The sequence below is a fragment of the Cyanistes caeruleus genome, unplaced genomic scaffold (genome assembly GCF_971803275.1).
Source record: "Cyanistes caeruleus unplaced genomic scaffold, bCyaCae1.hap1.1 HAP1_SCAFFOLD_119, whole genome shotgun sequence".
Taxonomy (NCBI): Eukaryota; Metazoa; Chordata; class Aves; order Passeriformes; family Paridae; genus Cyanistes; species Cyanistes caeruleus.
Window position 1 is genome coordinate 40,237 of NW_028255918.1, and position 20,942 is coordinate 61,178.

Here is a 20,942-nt window from a genome sequence, read left to right on the forward strand (position 1 = left end):
CTGGTTTTATATTAGTTGATATTTGTTGAGGAGGAAAGAAGCCACCCGTGCAAATGTTTATTCTAGGAGGGGGCTGCTAAGAGTTTTCTCTGTGCTTAGCAAAACCAATAGCTGGCTGGCTCTGAGAATTGTCAAGCTATTAAATAATTTTGAAGCTGAGTCTGCCTCTGTGAAATCCACATTTTAAAGGCAGGCAAGCCCAGGAAAGCTCTCTGTTGTTTCCAGCTGTGAAGAGTTAACTGGGTGCTGGTCAGGCCGGCCCTGCTCCAGCCTGGCCTGCACCGAGCCGGGCTCCGCCAGGCCCCGGGAGCGGCTCTGGGCTGGGCCAGGCCCCTTCACCACGGCCCGCGTGGCCCCAGCGGCTGCCGGGCACAGGGAGGGGAAGCCATCGGCCCGCAGCTGGAATTGAAGGGAGCAAGGGCCTGGGACCAGCCATGTGGGCAGAACAGCCACGACTGTTCTGGCTGGGCCCCCTGAGATCTTGGCACAGCCCCAGCGCTGCCTGAAATCCATCACCGTGACTGCTTCGGCCACTGCCCGGCAGAAACCATCATGAGCATCTGCAGGACTGGGTGAGATATTAACTTTTTGGTGCACAGATGAGACCTGCAGACCTTGATCCTCCCCTTGGGTTAGAGAAAAGGACAGAGTTGGAGACTAATGCCACAAGTATGGCAGGCTACACCTGTCTTCAAATGTCATTGAATTAGAGAAAAACTCTCTCCAAGGCAAATTATGCAACTCTTGCCTCACAATTCATCAGCCTTAATTACAGTGAGAGGTAGGTCTTAATCACAATCTGATTAGAGCAAATCAACATTGTGTGAATGGCAAGAAGAATTTGCTTGTCAACAGATGAATATGTCTCACTGAAGAATGAACAAAATCTGCCTTTACTTGGAAGAAAGGAGACATGGAGCAATGTAGTATTTGGGTTTTATCCAGTGATAAATGGGGCAAGAAGCTGTAACAACTCACCTGTTTTACAGAACACAAGCACTGATACAGCCAATTGTGCACCCACACTGAAGGAATCTTCAGAACATTGCTTTATTTCTTAACAAGGAATAGGAGCAAAATGCTGGCATTTATCTGAGCTGGAAGCCGTGTTCCTCTCCTGTTTCCCCTTGAGCACACTGTTCTCTGCAGACTTCACTGTGCAGCCCATCAATCCTCTCTTGGCCAACAGCTAAATGGCACAACTACCAAAACACAGGTGCCAGCATCATCACCCCAGCATTATTCCAGCACTGCTCTGCTGGTGCACAGCAGCACAGAATGGCTTGGCTTGGAAGGGACATTTAAAGGCCATCTAGTGCAGTGCCCTGCAGTGAGCAGGGACACCTTTGGATCAGGTTGCTCAGAGCATGAGCTTGAATGTCAGCAGGGATGGATGCCCACCTCTCTGGGCAACCTGTGCCAGGGTTTCAAAACCCACAGTGTAAAAAACATCTTCATTAGGTCTAGTCTGAATCTACCGTCTTTTAGATTGAAAACATTCCTCCTCAGTCTTGTCACAACAGGCCCTACTAAAAATTCTGTCCTGTCTTTTCTACAAGCCCCCTTAAAATACTGAAAGGTAGCAATCAGGTCTGCGTGGAGCCTTCCTTCTTCTAGGCTGAACACCCCCAGCTATCCCAGCCTGTCTCCAAAGCAGAGGGGCTCCAGCCCTCAGAGCATTTTGTCCCTCCTCTGGACTAGCTCCAACAGGACCATGTCCTTTCTGTGCTGGGCACCCAGAGGTGGATGCAGTACTCCAGGTGGGCTCACACCACAGCAGAGGGGTGGTGGAAACACCTCCTTCAAGCTGCTGGGCAGCCTCCTTTGGAGGCACATGGCTGGCTCATGTCCAGCCTCTCTCCTTGCAGCAGCCACAAGTCCTTCTCAGCAGGGCTGCTCTCCATCCCTTCATCCCCCAGCCTGTGAGATCAGCTGGGCTGGGACCCTGTCATAGCCCTTGGACAGAGCTGCTGGGCAGGATGAGCTCCCTGGTGAAGAAGGCAGATCCCACTCCCCACACAATTCCACGCTGGCCATGAGGTCACAGCAGCCTGTGGGGTGACAGCAGGCTGAGGTGACAGCAGGCTCTGAGGTCACAGAGGTCCCAGAGCCCCGTGGTTGCACAGCACCACGAGGACCGAGCAGTCAGTCCTTGACCACGACTGTTGCGGCAGCAGCAGCGGCGGCAGCAGCGGTGCTGACATTGGGACAGCGGTGTCAGGACAGTGGTGGCAGCAAGAGCTGCAGGACTGGCAGAGGGCAAGGCACCATGGCCTTTGCTCTGTGCCTCCTCCTCCTGCTCCTCCTGGCAGTGGCCCTGCCTGAGAGGGCTGCCCAGGCTGCTCCACAGCGAGCACAGGGAGCAGGTGAGCCCGCGGCCTGGCTTCCCTTTCCTGGGACAGCACTTCCTTCTCCTGGGAAGAGTTGGGGATGGTTTTCCACAGGGCTTTAGGGAGGGTTTCCTCTGTGGGAGGGAGAGAGTCCCCAGGCGCCCTGGGCTGGTCCTGCTGCCTCTGCAGGGATGTTGCACAGGGCCTGCAAAGAGGGTGGAGAGTGACCAGAGCCAGCCCAGAGCTCCCCAGGCCCCTCTGCAGCTTTGGCCATGTCCATTGACATCTGGCTCCCACAGCCTTACCCAAACCCCTCGCAGTGCCCAGTTCCCTAAGGCAGAAGGGGATCCCAGCGCACCATGGCCGTGGTTCTGATTTGTGCTTCCTTCTAGATTGGGATCATGACTTGAATTATTTGGGATCAGTGGTGAATGAGACTTTGAAAATCTCGGAGAATGCTGGAGGTAAGTTCTGAATTGCCACTTGTACTGACAGAATAATCTGTCAAGGTGGGAAGTGCTCACTTATGTGCCGTTTCTGTTAAGGTCGTGTGAGGGTTGAAGGATTCTGGAAATTTTTCCCTGCTCCCTTCTGGAGCCTTGAGTGATGCATCAGCATCGCTGTCAGTGGGAGGAAGGAGCATTTAGCTGTCAATCTTCTACCTGTGTGCAATGCCAGTGTCTCCTTCCATGTGCTCTGTGCAGCCACGGAGAGGAGCAGAGAGGGAAGGGGCTGGGCCCAGGGCTGTGCCTTGCGTGACTCCTTTGCCAGCCCCAGGGAGCCTGAGGATCTCCTGCAGAGCCACGGGAGCTCTTCTGTCCTGCCTTTTCTTGCAGCCAAGCCACTTGGTGAAGGTGATCTGGCTTCCCAACCCACATCCAGGACTGAGGCTCTGGGAGATGGCGAGGGTAGGTGAAGGCCTTTCCCCCTGGGAGAGCTGCCAGCTCAGAGCCCAAAGCTCAGCCAGGGCAGCATCGCTGCAGGTGCCAGGACAGAGCCGTGCACGTGTGTGCCCCCATCCTGTGCTATCCCGTCACCTCTCCCATGGCTCAGTGCTGCCTGTGCAGATGAGCAGAGGTGACAGAAGCTTCTGTGGCTGTTGAGTTACAGGTGTGTCTGCAGGGAGGACTTTCCCAGCTCCTGGGTTGGTAACTGTACGCAAGCCCGGCTCCCATCGCAGGGGTGAGTGGTGTGTCCCTCCTGACCCCACAGGATGAGCACTGGTTTTCTGGGATCCATTCCTGCAAAGGGGAACTGTTTTCTCTTAAGGTCCTCCAAGTAGAAAGAACAAAGGTGCAGGACACCAGAAATCCTATGTGCCATCGAAACCCATGAGGAAAATGCTAAAGAAAATACTGCAGGGAGGACAAGGTGGGTCCATGTCCCTCAGCCTTCTCCTGAGACTCAGCTGCCAGAGGCTTTCTTTGCACAGCAGGAAGCGGATCCATGGCAGCCTCGCTGCCCCACTGTTGCTTTCCTGGCCTGCAGGGCTGTTTCCCAGCCTGGCCTGGCTGCAGCTTCTCCCCAGCCTCTGCAGGAAGGCATTTGGCATCAGCAGGCAGGGAGCCCAAAGTGCAGCAGGGGTCATGCTCACACTGAGATCCCCTGCAATTTCTCGGTCCCCAGGTAGATCAGAAAGGGCAGCTGTTTTGATAGTGTAGGCCCTGGCCAATGCCAAAAAACTTTCAGGGATTCTTGATCCTTAACCATGCCTTTGACAAGCATTGCCTCCTGAAGTTTCCCCAGTGGGGAATGGTTCCATCTGATCCAGCTGCCCCTTTCTGCAGAAGTGGACAGAGCGGCTGTGCTGAAGGCGGCGTTTCCCGGAGAAAGCAGTGGCCCATGGGCAACCTCTGCTGCAGGAAGGGAGGCCATGCCAGGCACAGTCACAGGAGGTAATTGCTGTGCCTCTGGGCCTGAGCCCTGCTGAGGCTTGAGCTGCCATCTCTGCTGCTTGGCAATGCAGGCACAGCCCAGCCAAGACCGGCACAGCCCAGAGGAATTATCCCCAGCAGGCTCAGGGCACTCGGCTACTGAGCAGTCCTGCTGGGGTCCATCCATGGGAGACACGTCCCAAAACCTGGCAGGGGCTGCAAAGGAGTGCCCGTGGTGGGGAATGGGCAGAGGGGGAGGCCAAGGCTCCAGTGTGTCCTGAGAGGGCCTGGATCTGCCCCCTTGGGCTGGGAGAGCTGTCCCAGGGAAAAGAGGGATGGAGACAGAGAGGAAGGCAGGAAGGGAGGGAGAGAGGGCAGGAGTGAGGGAGGGATAGTTGTGCAACTGCCTGCTGCAGTTTTTCCCCATTGCTTTAGCAAGACTTTCAGCTGTAGCCGTGAGAGAGCCCCAATGGGCCTTGGGCTGCTCCAGCCACCTCTTCCAGGGATGTTGCACAGGGCTTGCAAAGAGCTTGGAGAGTGACCAGACACCAACCCAGAGGTCCTCTGGCCCCTGTGCAGCTTTGGCCATTGTCCTCTAACATTTGGCACCCAGGGTCTTACCCGACACCCTTGCAATGCCCAGTTGTCAAAAGTAGAAGGGGATCTCAGCACACCATGGCAGGGTTCTGATCTGGGCTTCCTTCTAGATTGGAATCACAACTTACATTATCCAGAGGCCCTGCTGGATGACAGCATGAAACACTTGAGAAATGCTGGAGGTAAGTTCTCAATGGTCCTTTCCTGGCAGAATAAGCAGTTTCAATGTCCTGGCACCACTGCAGGTGTCAGGACAGAGACATACACGTGTGTGCCCTCGCCCATTGCGTTCCCCTCACCTCTGCTGTGGCTCAGTGCTGCCTGTGCAGATGAGCAGAGGTGACAGAAGCTTCTGTGGCTGTTGAGTTACAGGTGTGTCTGCAGGCAGGACTTTCCCAGCTCCTGGGTTGGTAACTGTACGCAAGCCCGGCTCCCATCGCAGGGGTGAGTGGTGTGTCCCTCCTGACCCCACAGGCTGAGCACTGGTTTTCTGGGATCCATTCCTGCAAAGGGGAACTATTTTCTCTTAAGGTCCTCCAAGTGGAAAGAACAAAGCTGCAGGACACCAGAAACTCCATGTGCCATCCAAAATCACTCCGCAAATACTGAAGAAAATGCTGCAGGGAGGACAAGGTGGGACCATGTCCCTCAGCCTTCTCCTGAGACTCAGCAGCCAGGACCCCTGCTCTGGCCCTGTCACCCCCCACCAGGGATGTTGCACAGGGACTGCAAAGAGGGTGGAGAGTGACCAGGATCCAGCCCAGAGCTCCCCAGGCCCCTCTGCAGCTTTGGCCATGTCCATCGACATCTGGTACTCACGATCTAACCCAAACCCCTTGCAGTGCCCACTACCCCAAGGCAGAAGTGGATCCCAGCACAGCATGGACGTGGCTCTGATCTGTACTGGCTTCTAGACTGGGATCAGGACATGGATTACCTGGAGGCCCGGCTAGTTGACAGCTGGCAAGACTTGGAGAATGCTGGAGGCAAGTTCTCAATGTGCTTTTCCTGATGGAATAATGTCAAGGTGGCAAGAGCTCACTCATGTGCCATATCCCTTAACATAATCTCAGGGCTGAAGGATTCTGGAAGCCTTGCCCTGCTCCCTTCTGGAGCCCTGAGTGATCCCCCAGCATCGCTGTCAGTGGGAGAAAGGAGCATTTAGCTGTCAATCTTCTACCTGTGTGCAATGCCAGTGTCTCCTTCCATGTGCTCTGTGCAGCCACGGAGAGGAGCAGAGAGGGAAGGGGCTGTGCCCCAGGGCTGTGCCTTGCGCAGCTCCTTTGCCAGCCCCAGGGAGCCTGAGTATATCCTCCAGATCCACGGGAGCTCTTCTGTCCTGCCTTTCCTTGCAGCCAAGCCTCTTGGTGAAGGTGATCTGGCTTCCCAACCCACGTCCAGGACTGAGGCCCTGGGAGATGGCGAGGGTAGGTGAAGGCCTTTCCCCCTGGGAAAGCTGCCAGCTCAGAGCCCAAAGCTCAGCCAGGGCAGCATCGCTGCAGGTGTCAGGACAGAGCCGTGCACGTGTGTGCCCTCACCCTGCACAATCCCCTCACTACTGCTCACAATTGGCAGCTTTTTGGAGGAGGGAGGGCCCTGGCCCTGGCCCAAAAGCCAAGGCATTTTTTGAACCTTATCCCCGTATTTGACAAGCATGAGGTCCTGAAAATACCAGCACCCAAATCAAGAACTTCTCCATCTGGTTCAGCTGTGCCTCTTCCTTTCTCAAGGGATGGACCAAAAGACCATGCAGGTGGAGACGTTTCCCAGAGGAAGCAGTGGCTCATTGGCAGGAAAGAAGGCGATGCCAGGCACAGGCCCAGACACAGGAGGTAATTGCTGTGCTGGGCTCAGCCCTTGGCGGGGCTGTGTGCCAGCAGCTCTTCCCCTAGGGCTGGCCCTTGCATGACCCAGCAGCAGCCAAAGCTGGAGGCACCTCGGCTTCCAGGCCTCTGGAGCTCGTTTCCAGCTCCTGGGAAATGGGACTCATGCACCAACATCTATCCCACTGCAGCTGCTCCCAGAGGTAGCCGTGAGCGCCCAGAGGCCCGAGGCACAGGAGCAGCCCCGAGCGGGAGCCCTGCCACGAGCCCAGGGCCACAGCCAGCCCTGGCTCCCAACTGGGCAAGGGCTGCACTGGCCCCTGACAGGGCCTGGCTCTGTCCCCTTGGGCTGGGGGAGATGTCATGGAGAAGGGAGGCTCAGGGGTGGCAGTGGCTGCTCAGGGATGGGTTTGGCCCGTGTCCCTGGAAGGAGCCACTGCCCAAGCAGCTGTGCTGTCCCCCGGGCTCTGCTCCCGGCCTTCTGGGCTTTGTTGGGTGGCACAGCCTGTGCCAAGGGCCAACAAGATGCCTGCAGGTCCCAGCTCTGGGGGAAACAGAGAACATCCTGGACATACCCACCATGCTGCCAGCTCAGCAGCGCAGCACAGCACGGGCTCTCACTGCCCATTGCTCCCACAGATGCAGCCAGCACCACAACACGTGTTCCCAATTCCCAGAAGGACATCAGAAGAGGTTTCTGTCAGGGAACACGCTGTTGGCCAGAAGTAATGGCAGGCCTGATTTTTTTGGTGCATTTCTTCGTTTTATGTGGTGTTGGAATCTGGTATTGCTGGAAGACAAAACGGTGAGTGTTTTGTTCATCTTTCCCTCAAACAGCTTCTTTTGAAAGTCTATTGTAGAATAGAAACATTCCCAGTGAGGCTGCTGTGGACCTGTAGATGGTCAGTGGTCCAAATAACTCTGCCAAGAGTTCTGCTGCTGCCCAGGCCTTTAATTGGCCTCTTAATTGCTGGGCCTTGTCCTGGGGAGCCCGCTGGGGCTGCAGCCAGTGCTGGCTCCCACTGAGGCTGCCTGGCCAAGAGCAGCCCCAGGAGCAGCGGGCAGAGGCAAAGCAAGGTGGGCAGGAGAAAGAGCGGGGACGAGATTGCCCTTGAAAGGCAGAGGCGCTCTGGGGCCCGCTCCTGGCCAGGGACCCTGCCCAGAGCCATCCCCTGCTCGCCGGGGCCTTGAGGGGCAGCTGTCCAGCTGGGCCAAGCTGTGCCAGCAGCTCCAGCCGTGCTGGGGAGCCTTGGCCGCTCTGGGCCCTGCTGTGCAGGAGGGTCCCTGCGTGCCAGCTGCAGCTGGGGGCCTCAGCCACCTCCTCTCTCCACAGGAGCACCTCTGCACCTCCAGATGTCCTGCCAAACACATTAGTCTGGGAGACCTGCACCTGTCATCCTCCATCTGCAAGCCAGTGTCCATTTTCCCTGCCACAGCTCCATTTTCAGCTTATTGCTGTGCCGTCACCACCCAGAACAGGACCCTCTGTCCCTGCAGGTGCTGGCCCTGGTGCCTGGCCAGGCCTGAATGTGGGCCCCTCCTGCCAGGGAAGGGCTTGAGCAACACCTTTGGGCTTCTGCTCTGGGCTCTGGCTGGTACCACCAGCACTGGCACAGCTGCTTGGCTGGCCACAGCGGGGTACCATGTCATCTTTGTTTTTCATTTGTAGAAATTAGAAATTTTAGAACTCTTTAGAATTATTATTGATAGAAAGTAAACCCAAAATATTTCTTCCCAATTTCCATAGTTGTTTAGTATTTTTCAAATTAGTTTTAGAATTCTGAAAAGGCAACCGCGTTTTGTCTTTGCTTTTCATTTTTAGAAATATGAAACTTTTAGAAATATTTAGAAATATTTTTTGTAGAAAGAAATCTACAAATATTTTTTTACTTATTTCCATAGTAGTTCAGGATTTTTCAAGGTAGTTTTAGAATTCAGATAATCTTGGAACATTTTACACATCTAGAATAAAAACTGAAATTGCATTCAATTGGTAATCTTTATTCTAGGAAGAACTAAGACACCCCAAAACACCCAGCCTACTGGAGAGGCTCTTTTCCTGCTGGAGATTTGTACCTCGTCTCAACAACTAACCTAAGACCTTTCCCCAGATATTTTTCGGGACTTCTGACAAGCTCCCCTCTTAGGCTTCAGAGGGAATCTTTGAGCACAGTGAGAATCTCCCGCTGTGCAGGAGGGTCCCTGTGTGCCAGCTGCAGCTGGGACCTCAGCCATCTCCTCTCTCAATAGGTGCCCCTCTGCAGCTTCACAAGAAAGGCCAAACACCTCCCTCAGGGACACCTGCACCACACATTTCACATCTCCATGCCCATGCCCAATGTCCCTGGCACAGCTGCATTACCAGCTTGCTGCTGTGCAGATGCTGCCACCACCCACAGCAAGGCCCTGTGTCCCTGAAGGGACCCGCCCTGCTCTGTGGCCTGGACTGAAGGTGGGTCCCTCCTGCCAGGGCAGGGCCCAGCACAGCTCTTCTGTTCCAATAAAGACATGGAGCTCTCACCCCAGTGTCCAGCTGGTACCACCAGCAAAGCCCACACAGCACCAGCCCTGGCTGAGCCCCATGTCCAGGAGCAGGCAGGGCTGACCAGAGTGTGGGTGGCAGGAGCCAGGCAGGGGCTGCTGTGACCAGCAGCGGGGCACTGAGGGGCTGGGGGAGTCCGTGTTGAGCGTCCCTGGGATGAGGGCACATTTCCTTCAGTGGCATCACCTGGGCCTGGACCTCCTCCAGTGCCATGACCAGGAAAAGAGGAAACCATCAAGAGCATCTCCTGGGACACTGCCTGACCAGCAATGTCAGCAGGCAAAACCAAGGTTTTGTTTAGCAATAACCCTTTGAAGAAGTCAAAGATTGACAGTCAGGGCAGTCCAGTAGTAGAGATGGGAGTACTTCCCTCTGGGAAGGGGCTCCTGTCACTTCACAGTCTCCATCCCCTGCCGGGAACCGCAGAATTCCGGCCAGCCCTGCTCCCCCCGTGCCCCTGTCAGACCTGGGGGAGAGGATGAACCGGAGCCCTGTGACCTCTTCAAAAGCCAGAAACCAAAGAGAAAGAGAAATTCCTGGGATTAAGGTTTAAAGGGTGGTGTTCACAGGTTGATGTCACTCTTCAATGGTTAAAACTACTGTCAGTTCTCAGAAATGGCCAGTTACTGGCCAGGAGGAAAAACTCCCATCAGCCTCCAGCAACCTTAACTTCCATAGCTGTTTCTCTTTTTTTTTAAATGTCAATATATCAAACACCACAGCAGTAACAGCCCCAGTGTTCCACTCTCTCTGACACCACAGCAGTGACAGCCCCAATTTCCTCCTCCCTGTTACACCTGTCGTGGTTTTAAAGCATTAGTTCAAAAATCACTGGAAAACTTATTCATTTCTTGCTGTGAGATGTGGATTATGAGAAGGGCAAAAGATGCTTAAAACTTAAAAGGAATAGAGTAAGTGTCGTGGTTTTAAAGAAGTAACTAAACAAAATTACTAGAAAACTCACTTATTTCTTCCTATGAGATATGGATTAGAACAAGAGCAAAACAGGCTTAAAACTTCAAAGGAATAAATAAAGTTTATTAATAAAACTACAAGAATAAGAACACCAGAATAAACTTCCAGAAAACACTTTTAACCCCCACTACCCAACCATTCTCTTGTTCACATGACAACATAGAGACAAAAAACTTTGGAACTTTGGTGTTTAAAAGAGTCCCAATTCCTGTTAGAGTCTTTTCATCAGACTTTGTATAGTAAAAGAAGTCTTCTGCTAATCTATGGAGTTTTTCACACGAAAACCATTTCTGTTATAGTTTTCTATTTTCCTGATGCCAGCTGCCCAGAAATCTGTCACCAGTTCACTCCTCCCATTTCACATCACTCTGAGGTGTGTATGGGTCAATGAGTCTAGGGATGTCATTTTTAAGGATGAGTTATTCAAAGGCAAAAGTTCTCTTCATCTGTCTCTGTGAGCTTCCCTGCAAACAGAAGTTTTCTCTTTGCCTCTCAAAATGCATCAAATCTTCAACTATTACTTCTCCCCGCTCTGTTACAGCACCTCACTGTATCACAATTACTCCACCTCTTGCTCAAAATCCACACTTTGAACACTCCATTCCTCCCAATATACTCTGTCATGAATTAAAGGAGCTCTTTTTCAGAACACTATTGTCCATCTCCATAGCTTTAACAGACAAATATTTCAGCTTATAAAGCATCTCCTTATTCTCTCTTCCCCATCTAAAACTTAACTCTTTTCCTCACTGTCTTTGGTAGTTTTATGATGTCTTCTTCATGTTGCTTGTCTCTCTCTCTCTGTCTCTCTGGGAAAAAGGAGTAATCTGTATGTTTTATCCAGGTAGTAAAAGAGTTAAAGTCTTGGAAAGCTGCAGATGTTGATGGTGTCAGGTTTCAGTCCAGCAGCAGAAACTGCAAACCAAGCCAGGCCGGCCGGCTCCGTTTCTCCCCCCCCGCCCTCTGCGGCCTTGTCCGGCCTGGAGGGGGGAGGAGGCCGAGACAGAGCCTGTTACCTCGTCAGAAGCCAGAAACCAAAGAGAACAAGAGAGCCCTGGCTTTACATCTCAAGGTGGTGTTCACAAGTTGATCTCACTTTTCAATGGTCAAAACTGCTGTCAGTTCTTAGAAATGACCAATAACTCGTCACAAGAAAAGACTCCCATCAGCCTCTCGCAGCTCCAACTTCCTCCCAGCTCCCAAAGCTATCTTAAAGGTCAAGTCACTCCATGAAAAAGCCCTACCAAATTCATGAACCATCTCAAAAATCTCCACCTATTTCCACAAAATTCACGAAAAATCCCCCAAAATTCCCTAGATCTTTTCAATATCCCACAAAATTCCAGAAGCATCCCAAAAAATCTCCACAAATCTCCACAAAATTCAAGGAAAATGCATCAAAATTCTTCACGTCTCCTCCAAATTCTGCAGAATTCAAGAGAAATTCCACAAAAATACAGAAAAATCCCACACAATTCCCTAAATCTTCTCAAAACCCCTCCAATTCCAGAGACATCCCACCAAATCTCTACAAAATTCCACAAAATCTAAGAAAAATCCCACAAAATTCTTCAAGTCTCTTCAAAATCCCTCAAGATTCCGGAAAAATCCCATAAAATTATTTAAACTTTTGCAAAATCCCATAAAACTCAAAAAAATCTCAACGAAATTGCAAAAACTAAAAAAAATTCCTAAAACTTCCCCAAACTGTACTAAATTCCAGAAACATCCCACAAAATCTCCTCAAATTTCCACTAAATTCCACAAAAATCTCACAAAAATCAAGAAAAATACCTCAAAATTCCCACAAAATATATTTAGAAAGAAAGATCCCACAAAATTATTTAAATCTGCTCAAAATCCCACAAAATTTCAGAAAAATCCCACAAAATTTGAGAAAAGTCCCACAAAATTATTTAACCTACATTTGTCTTGGCAGTTTTAGATCCTGGCTGCTCTTGCCCCTCTTCTGCTTGCCACCTGAATTTTAGCAGTACAGCTGCAATTGCCTCTTCCAATCAATGCTACCCACTGTGCTTTTGTGATGGGGAACTCAGGATTTTTGTTTCAGGCATCATGAGTAGCAGACATTAAAATGCTCCCAAGTCCCTGAGCACTAAGTCGAGGGGAATTAAAGCCACACAGGTCACATTTGCAGTGCTCAAACACAGCCCTGTTGCTGCTGCTGAAATAGAATCAACTGACAGAGGCCATCACTGAAATTGCCTCCACAGTGGCAAATAAAATGAAAAAATCCACCAGGAGAAAGAAAAACCAGAACTTCCCAATTCACTTCATTGTTTCTTCTGAGCAGCAGAAGAAAAAGGAACAGGGCACCTTTCAGGCAGTTCCACAAGCTCAGGGTTCTCATTTCCTGGGGAATCGGAGATGCAATTGGTCTTGTTAAAAGGATAAAAGCAAAGGGAATGAATTGGGAATTATTAGGAAAAATTACCCTTCTTACACACAAAGTTCACCAAGTCATTCCCTGCATTTCTCCTTTTCACAGTCTTTCTGTCATCCACTGAGAGGTCCAGCTTATCATGTTCTGCTGCTTATCATCCACTGATTGTGCTCTTGATTTCTACCAGTGCAAAAGATATAGAATCATCTCAACTGAACACAGAAACAAACTCTCTCTGTCAGCCCATCTTCATGTTCCAGATCACTTTCAACATGTCCATGGGGCTGTTGGAATGATGAGCTCTCCACTGCTGGCTGCAGGCTCTGGAGATTCTTTCTCCACATTCAGCCAGGCTTGTATTCCCCCACAATTCCTGGTACCTCATCATGTTTTCTTTGGCTAGAAGAGTAACGATGAAAACCTTAGCAATGGCACAACTCCCCAGTGCACAAGGAAAAGAAAGAACAAGTTGTCAGGTTCTTCAACCATTTGTCCTGCTTTGCTGCAAGAGTTGTGCTGCACTCACAGTGTGGGGAGCCAAGAGAAGCTGCAGCTGGGGGCACATCTTGTGAAAGGAGCTGCGCCTCGTTCTCCAGGACAGGTTTTTGGAAAGAACAGACAGGACTGTGGAGAAAATTCTGGGAAAATTGAAACAGCTTTTTAAAGAAATGAAAATAAAATCAAAAGAGACAACCAATATGTTTTTCTCTATTTTTCTCTATTTATTTTTATGTTCCCCTTTTCCATCTTGCACTGTTTCTCCATCCCATTCATTCCAAATGGATCTCACCTCTAAGATTTGAGACTTGGCAAGTTTTAGACACTGTAAAACACCATGAGCTATACCCAGTTTGCCTTGCCCTGTTTTCCTTGGAAAGCAATGCTGGAGACACAAGTGCAGTGCTTGGGTCAGGTACAAATTCTGCATCCAGGGAATGTGCTCAGACAGTGTTTGACGCTCAGCAGGGACAAGGCACAGCAGCAGCCAAGGGCATTGCTGTGTCCCTGTGCAGGAGTCCAGACTCTGGCTCTTGGCTCACCAGGGCAAAGTTCCCGTGTTTGGCCAGGCTCAGGGGCTGCCCGGGGAGCGCGGGGCTCTGCGCGGGGCCGAGCGGGCAACGGACAAACGGACACGGGGACAAACGGCCCCGGTGCTTCAGTTGCTGCGGCAGCAGCGGCAGCAGCGGCAGCAGCGGCCGCAGCCGCAAGAAGAGAATTTAGCAATTTTCTGTCTCTCCTCTCCCTCTCCCGCAGTTCCGCATCCTCTCCTGGTCTCCCTTTCCTGGTGCCCCCTCCTCTCCAAGCCTCCCTCTCCCCGTGCCCGGCTGGGCCATGCCCCCAGCCCGCCCCTGGCCCCAGGTGGGGCTGCCCCGTCCCCGTCCCCGTCCCCGTCCCCGTCCCCATCCCTGCCCGTCCCGCGGAGGTCTCCTCTTTGCCTGGCTCTGGCTGTGCTGGGCGGGCATCAGTGCCTGGGGCTGGGGCGGCATTGCCACCCTTTGGCTCTGCCTGCCCTGCCCTCGGCCCCAGCCCCGATGCAGGCTCCGGTTCCGGTTCTGGTTCGGGCCCCGGCCCCGGCTCCTCCCAGGACCCGCGGAGGACACAGACGGCGCGGCCGCTGTCGCCGCCTCCGCTGCGGCTTCCCCGGTTCGAGCTCCGCCGCTCAGCGGTGCAGCCGCCGGTCCCGAGCCGCCGCTGTCGCGTTCCAATGAGGGAACGCCTGCGGATGCCCGGCCCGGGGAGGTCGGGGAGCGCTCGGGGGCCGTTCCTGGCCCCGGGCCGAGCGCTGACGGCAGCGTCTCTTCCCCAGGGAAGGCGCAGCAGGCCCTGCAGCAGCACTACAGGATCGACTCGCTGCTGGGCCGCGGTGGCTTCAGCAGAGTTTTCGCGGCCACGAGGCTCTCGGACGAACTCCCGATGAGCGGTGGGGCCGGTGGCGGGCCGAGGAGGAGGAGAGGGCAGACGAGGAGGAGGGAGCAGAGGAGTAGGATGGGGCTGGATGTGGTGGACGGCGAGCTGAATCCGCTGTTCCTTTTGGCTTGCAGGTGGCCATCAAAAAGGTGCCACGGAACCGCATCCGGCACTGGGGCGAGCTGGTGAGTGAGCGGGGCCAGCGGCAGAAGCTGGGGAGTGCCAGGCGGGGATGAGCTGGGGCCTGGAAGGGTGGGAGCCGCTAGGACACATGGAGGGAGAGCGGGCATGGGGCCAGTGGAGGGTGCAGAGCATCCCGGGCTGGCTGAGAGCTTCCCAAGCCCTGGCATGGCCTCAGCCCCACTGACGGCACCGTGCTCCTCCCGCAGCCCGATGGCACCAGCGCACCTCTGGAGATCGTGCTGCAGGACAAGGTGTCCACAGGCTTCCCCAATGTGGTGCAGCTGCTGGAGTGGTTTGAGCTCCCCAACGCCATCATGATGGTGCTGGAGCGCCCGGAGCGGTGTCAGGACCTGCAACATTTCATTCATTCACGGAGGTTCCTCTCTGAGGCATCTAAAATCCCTGCAGTCTCTGCCCCTGAGGCCAGACCACAATCCGTGACCAGGAGCCTCCTGTCCTTGTGGAAGGAGCCCTCAAGACCCAAGTGCAGGACTTGCTGTCTTGCAGTCTTGCCAGGACTTGAGTCTTGCAGGTGCCTTCCAGGCACGACTGCAGGACTTGCTGACTCTGAGTTTTTCCGAGCCATCTCTCCTGCAAGCAGCCATAAATCCAGTCACTGCCATGGAGCAGCGACCCCCAAGAGTGCCCAAGTTGGCCTGGCTTGAGGAGCAGGAAGAAGGCGGCCGTGGAGCTGTCCTGGCACAGGAGTCTGAAGAGGTGCAGGAGTTCCAGGCACCACAGGAGAGTGAGTTGCAGAGCTCGGCCTTAGGGCTAGTGCCTGTTGCCAGCTTGGCCCCATCCCATTCCATGCCATGCCATCCCCTGGTGCTGTTCCTATGGAAAGGATGGGAGAGTCTGGAAGAAGATATGGAGCAGTGACCCCCAAGAGTGCCCAAGCTGACCTGGGTGGATGAGGAGGAGGAAGAAGAGGAAGAAGGCCCTGGAGCTGCCCCAGCACCAGAGACCGAAGAGGTGCAGCAGTTGCAGCCGCTGGAGGAGGGTGAGTGGCAGAGCTGGGCCACAGGGCTGGTGCCTGCGGCCATCTTGGCCCCATCCCATCCCATTGCATCCCATCTCATCCCATCCCACACTGTCCTGGGGACACACACCCATGGACAGCACAAAAAAGGGGCTGGGGCTGCCCCCGCAGCAGTGGCCGTGCTGCATCCCCTGGGGCATCCCGGGACTGTCCCTGCCTGGGGAACGCAGGGCTGGGCTGTGCTCTCCGGCCTCTCCCGCAGCCCCTCAGCTCTGGCTGCTCTTTGCCAGATGCAGCCATGGACGGCACACAAGAGCAGGACACCGCCCGTGGCCGCTTCCGCAGAGCAGCGCAGGTACCTGCAGCCATCCCCACCTGGGCTGGGCCTGCTGGCACTGCTCAGCCCAGCACCGCACTTGGAGCACTCCATGCAACTTCCCTGCCTTCCTGCCCTTCTCCTACAGTTTCTTTACCAATTCATCACGAGAATTGGCAAGGAAGACACCAGACCTATGGACACTGAGGTCAAAGCATCCTCAGAGGTCTTGGCAGAACAGAGCAGCGCTGCCCAGCTGGATCTGCTTGTAGAGACGGCTCTTTTCAATCCAGAGCAAGTAAGCAGCCTGTGGCCAGCCTTTGATCCTCCAGCAATTGCTTGGCTTTCCCAAGCCACGCCTGCTGCTCACTTGAAGCTTTTGAGGCCATGGCAGTAAGCTGGAAGAGAAGCACTTGTCTGAGGAAGAAGCTGGGCACATTGCTGACTCCCTCTGCTAGCATTCCAAGTCTCCCTGTGCCTTCTCCAGGTGCCCGCCGTGGTGAGGTACATCCACCAGCGGCTCATGGCCAATGAGGCTGCTGAGCACAGGATGGACTGGGCCCTGATGCAAGTGGCCGAGGCAGAGCCCGATGATGTGGCCATCACTCTCCTGCGGGTGGCCCCAACGTGTGACAGGTATGGGGCCCAGCTGCCCCGAGGCCTCAGGGCTCCCCAGCCCATCACCCAGTACAGCCCGGCCCAGGGCTGTGAGCAACACAGACTTCCAGGGCCCTCTGGCTGCTCCCTTTGCCAGCCCTGCTACAAAGTCGGCCCCCGAGCCCGCTGCCGTGCTGCCAGCCTGCCCCTCAGGGGCCTGTCCCCACAGGGCTGGGCTGCCTGGCTGCTGCTGCCGCTCAGGGCCAGTGGGCACAGGCAGAGCTGGCGGCCAGCTCAGCTCCCCGCTGCTGCCCAGCCCACGGTGCTGTGTCTGACCCCGCAGAGCTGCTATGGCCATGTGGACGACCATCTTGCTCTCGCCCTGGATTTCAGAGGAAGTGACACCGCTCCTCATCAATGTGGTGGGGAGCTGGCCGCAGAAAAACCTGGGCACCTCTGATGGGGACAAGACGGCTGTCTTTTCCCTGACTGTGAGTTTCGGGAGCTGGCCTTTGCTCACCGCAAGGCCGGCCGCCTCTCCAGCAGCTCTGTTACCTCCTTCCCCCACTGCATCTCCCTGCTTCAGGCACTGGCCACAAACCTGGCCTAGGGGCAGCTTCAGGGCCACCAGGCCCGCTGCTCCCCCTGCATCTGCCCCGGCCTCTCCCTGCCACGCTCAGGCCCTGCCACACGGACGCCCCGGCACTGAGCGCTGTCTCGGGCTGCTTTGTCCTCTGCAGGCAACTCTGGTGATGTGGAAGATCCTCCAGGAGCCCTGTTGCCCACAGATCCTCACAGTCTATTTCCCCCGCCTCTTTGTGCATCTCCTCTTCCAAACGTACTTCAGTACTTTGTATATGACAGAGGACGTCCATACCTTCTGGAAGGAATGCCAGGAGCAACACGGCCTCTCCACCAGCCCCAACAGGTGCTCCATGCCACTCCTCCTGTCCCTGCCACTTCCCCAGCCTCAGAGCCAGCGCTCCCAGCATCACCTGGGCTTTGCTGTGCACACAGGTTTGCAGTGCAGACCCTGAAGGCCCTGCTCTGCAGTCTCCACTTGGAGCATGTGGTGGTGGCAATGGAACGCAAGCGTGGCTGGGACACGCTGCTCTGTGCTGACACCCACCACTATGCCGTGGGTCTGCTGGCCAGGTGAGGCCCCCTTCTCCCCACTGCCTCTGACATTTTTGCCCCTGCCCGGGATGCCCCCCCACAGTCCCCATGGCCATGGGCCTGAGGGCCTCGTCACCGAGGGATGGCCAAGGAGACTGCAAAAGGCTGTGAGAGGAGGGTGCCCAGGAGCAGCCACATCTCACGGGCCCACATCCCCTCACAGAGTGCTGGGGCAATAGGACAACTGTGTCAGTCAGTCCTGGGAGAGGTTTTTCGCACCCTTGCTGAGACTCTTTCTGCCATTTTCTGCCTTCCAGGGTAATGCGCCGTGCATCTGCCCACTTGTGCAAAAGCATCTTAAGCTACCTGCTTGAGGTGCTCAGCAAACCGTTGCCACACTGGGATGTCTCTGCCATGGCATTCCTTGTGGAGGTGAGCCTGATGGCCAGCACTACCTCGCTCAGCTCCCTGCCAGCCCTGTCCCCTGGCATAGCCACAGCTGCCTGGGACGGCACCCGCGCCCTGTGCTGCTGCCTGGGCCCAGCCCTGCGCACTTTCAGGCTCCTGCCGGCCGGCTCCCCTCTCACTGCCCTGTGCCTTTCAGCTCCTAGATTGCCTGGACTTGAGTGACTGTGGTGACAGCCTAATGGAGATCTTGTATAAGTACCTGTGGTACAACTCCAGAGAGATGCATCACCAGGTTCTCAGGGCTCTCCTCCTGCTAAAGGACCGTCCCTCCATGGTGAGAAGGGGGCAGCAGCTGAAGCCGTGTGGGCAGCATGAGGCTGGGCAATGCTGTCACTTGGCCTTGGCTGGCCTTTGCCTTGGGCGCTGAGGCAGCTCCTCGCAGCTCTCCTGCCTCCTGCTTCAGCTGCCCGAGTGCTTTGGGACAGCCCTTTGGCCTCTGGGCCCTGCGGCAGCTGCCCGGGCTTTCACACCCTTGTGTTCTGCACAGGCCGAAAGAATTCAGAGCCTGACAGGAAGACTAGTGCACCTCCTGTGGGACTTGGACAGTGACGTGGCCAGGATGAGCATTGCTCTCCTGAGCCATATTTTCCTGGATGAAGACACCCCAATATCCTGGCGCAGGGCCCTGCAGCTGGCTGAGCCGCTCCTGAAACTCCTGGACAATGTAAGGCTCTGTGCCCCAGCCACGGCCACTGCCTGCTGCCCGGACACTTTGTGCCCTGTGCATTTGCAGGCCTGCGCCAATGTGGGCCACAAGAAGCCAATGATGAGGTCATTTTTCCTTCCTTCCTTACATACAGCCCGATAGCCAGGTGCAGCTGCTCTCCATGTCTCTCCTTCGAAGAGTGATGTCTTCGGCAGAAGAAGAAGGAAGAAAGCCCCTGAAGGAACGAGTGTACCAGAGCCTGCTCCCACTCTTTTTCCACTGCCAAGATGAGAATCGGCATGTGGCAGAGGTGAGGACTCCTGGGCTGCTGCTGCGCCTTGGCAGGGGGCTCAGCTGCCTCCTGCCCTGACGCAGGCTTGCAGGCTGCAGCCTCCTCCAGCCCTTGGCACTGGGACACTCCTGTGCCCTGCCTTGTGGGGCCATTTGCGGCTCTCTGCTGCTCCCCAGGCCTCTCGGACAACGCTCCTTCGCGCGGCTGACTTCCTGAAGAGGCCAGACCTGGAAAAATCTGTCAGGAAGGAGAAAATGTGGAAGTTTGCCAGGCTCGTGGTAAGGACGGCCATAAAGTGCCAGCCAAAGGCTAGAGAAGCCCCCTGGCCCCGGTGCTTAGTGTGTGGGGCTGGCAGCTGTGCCGCTGCCCACTGCTGCACCCGGGGGCCGCACGGCTTCTCAGGGCTGGCCGGGCACGGGAGGCCGGGACTGGCCGCAGGCAGCAGCGCCCGGCCGAGGGGCAGAGCCCGCGCCAACCCTTCCCTCCTGCCGCTCTCTCCAGCTGGCCGACCACAGGATCCCCTTGGCCGAGCACCTGCGCCGGGCCCTGCAGTACCTGCAGAACCCACAGGAGACCCTGCGAGCGGCGGCCATCAGGGTCATCGGTGAGTCCCGAGCCCGGGCTCCCTCCCCGCCCCGCCGCAGCTCGGCCCCAGCCCCGGCTGCTGCCCCGGCAGCGGAACCCGGGCCCGGCGCCCTGGAGCCCCGGCTGCCCTCGGGGCTGCTGCTGCCGGCCTCTGGCAGCCGTGCCCTTGGACTGAGTCAGGGTGCGGCAAGGGCCCGGGCTGAGCCCTGCCGGGGCAGGAGGCCGTGTGGCCACAGGGCTGGCAGCGCCGCTGGCAGGGAGCTGTGCTGCTGGGACCCTGACAGGCTCTGTGTTCTCAGGGATGGCCGGGGAGCAGCTGAGGGGGCAGCACGCAGAGCTCCAGGTGTTGTGCAGAGGTGAGCCAGGGCAGCGGGCTGACAGTGTTGGCTGTTGGGGGCAGCTGCAAGCCCTGGCCAGGCTGTGGAGGGCTCTGCTCCCTGTGCCGATGAGGGGCGGCGTGAGCAGAGCACAGTGAGATTTCAGGGCCACGTGGGGCATTTGTGGCCAGCAGCTTCGGGCTGACCCCCTTGGTCCCTGCTCCCTCCTGGCCAAGGCAAGAGCCGGCTGGCATGGCCCTGGCAGGGGGCTCTCGCTGGGCCCCCACAGCTCTGGGGTTTGACCGTGGCTCTGTTCGTCTCTCTTGCAGCCCTCGAACGCCTGACGGAGGACAGAAGCGGTGCCGTGTCAGATCTGGCACTTGAAACGCTGTATGTCCTCCGGGCCATCCAGAGTGCCCGATATTCCATCCTGCAGAGGATGCAAGACCAAATCCTCAGGGCATGGAGGACACGGCCTCGTCTGTCGGGCTTGGGCTGGCTGCGCTGCTGGAGATGTGCTCAGCGCTGATTTAGGATGTTCTGTTTGCTGGGGCCACCTGGGCATGCCAGGATTTTTAATTTCATAAGAATTGTTTTCTTCTGTTTTTTTCTTTTTAATATGTAAATAATATAGGATATGTTAGGGCTGAGAGGCTCTATCTTCTGGGGCCACATGGGCCCTCTGTTATTTTTTGTTTCATAGAGATTGTTCTTTTCTTCGTTTCGTTTCCATCTAGTATGTAAATAATATAGGATATGTTATAAACCACAAGAGTCCCAAGACCTTTCTTTTGCTGCCCAGGGTGTGTGGGGCATAGGGGAAGAGAGGGAAAAGGGTTCTTGTGTTCAGCAACCTGCCGGGGCATGCAGTGGCGCAGGGGAAATGGCCAGAAGCCCCTTGGCCTTTGGTGGTTGTGCTGAAGCCACAAGCCCTGTGGCAGGCAGGAAGCGCCATCTGTGTCCTGCTGCCCGTGTGTTGCTGCCGTGATG

General features: G+C 55.5%; 2 protein-coding genes across 4 annotated transcripts; both read left to right on the forward strand.

The window, feature by feature from the left end:
• Positions 1–2,077: 2,077 nt before the first annotated feature.
• LOC147646144 (uncharacterized) lies at positions 2,078–8,609 on the forward strand. Of its 2 annotated transcripts, none has more exons than XM_086873882.1 (14): positions 2,078–2,366; positions 2,723–2,794; positions 3,167–3,238; positions 3,441–3,512; positions 3,600–3,701; positions 4,118–4,225; positions 4,912–4,983; positions 5,174–5,245; positions 5,333–5,434; positions 5,644–5,787; positions 6,157–6,228; positions 6,532–6,633; positions 7,264–7,429; positions 7,958–8,609. In XM_086873882.1, exons 1-14 carry the CDS (start codon positions 2,270–2,272, stop codon positions 8,181–8,183), a joined length of 1,479 nt encoding a protein of 492 aa, XP_086730008.1. In that variant the 5' UTR covers positions 2,078–2,269; the 3' UTR covers positions 8,184–8,609. The 2 variants fall into 2 exon arrangements, 1 of the variants encoding a protein (XP_086730008.1); XR_015281946.1 differs by having other exon boundaries at positions 2,104–2,366; positions 6,024–6,228.
• Positions 8,610–13,703: 5,094 nt separating this feature from the next.
• Positions 13,704–20,724, forward strand: LOC147646145 (maestro heat-like repeat-containing protein family member 7). 2 transcript variants are annotated; one of them, XM_086873861.1, is made up of 16 exons: positions 13,704–14,638; positions 14,843–15,636; positions 15,906–15,970; positions 16,080–16,229; positions 16,419–16,567; positions 16,872–17,019; positions 17,269–17,456; positions 17,546–17,683; positions 17,962–18,076; positions 18,249–18,386; positions 18,600–18,776; positions 18,913–19,068; positions 19,227–19,328; positions 19,552–19,654; positions 19,935–19,991; positions 20,282–20,724. In XM_086873861.1, the coding sequence occupies exons 3-16, from the start codon at positions 15,914–15,916 to the stop codon at positions 20,479–20,481; spliced, it is 1,878 nt and encodes a 625-aa protein (XP_086729987.1). In that variant the 5' UTR covers positions 13,704–14,638; positions 14,843–15,636; positions 15,906–15,913; the 3' UTR covers positions 20,482–20,724. The 2 variants fall into 2 exon arrangements, with proteins under 2 accessions (XP_086729987.1, XP_086729986.1); XM_086873860.1 differs by having other exon boundaries at positions 16,872–17,456.
• The last annotated feature ends 218 nt before the right edge of the window (positions 20,725–20,942 follow it).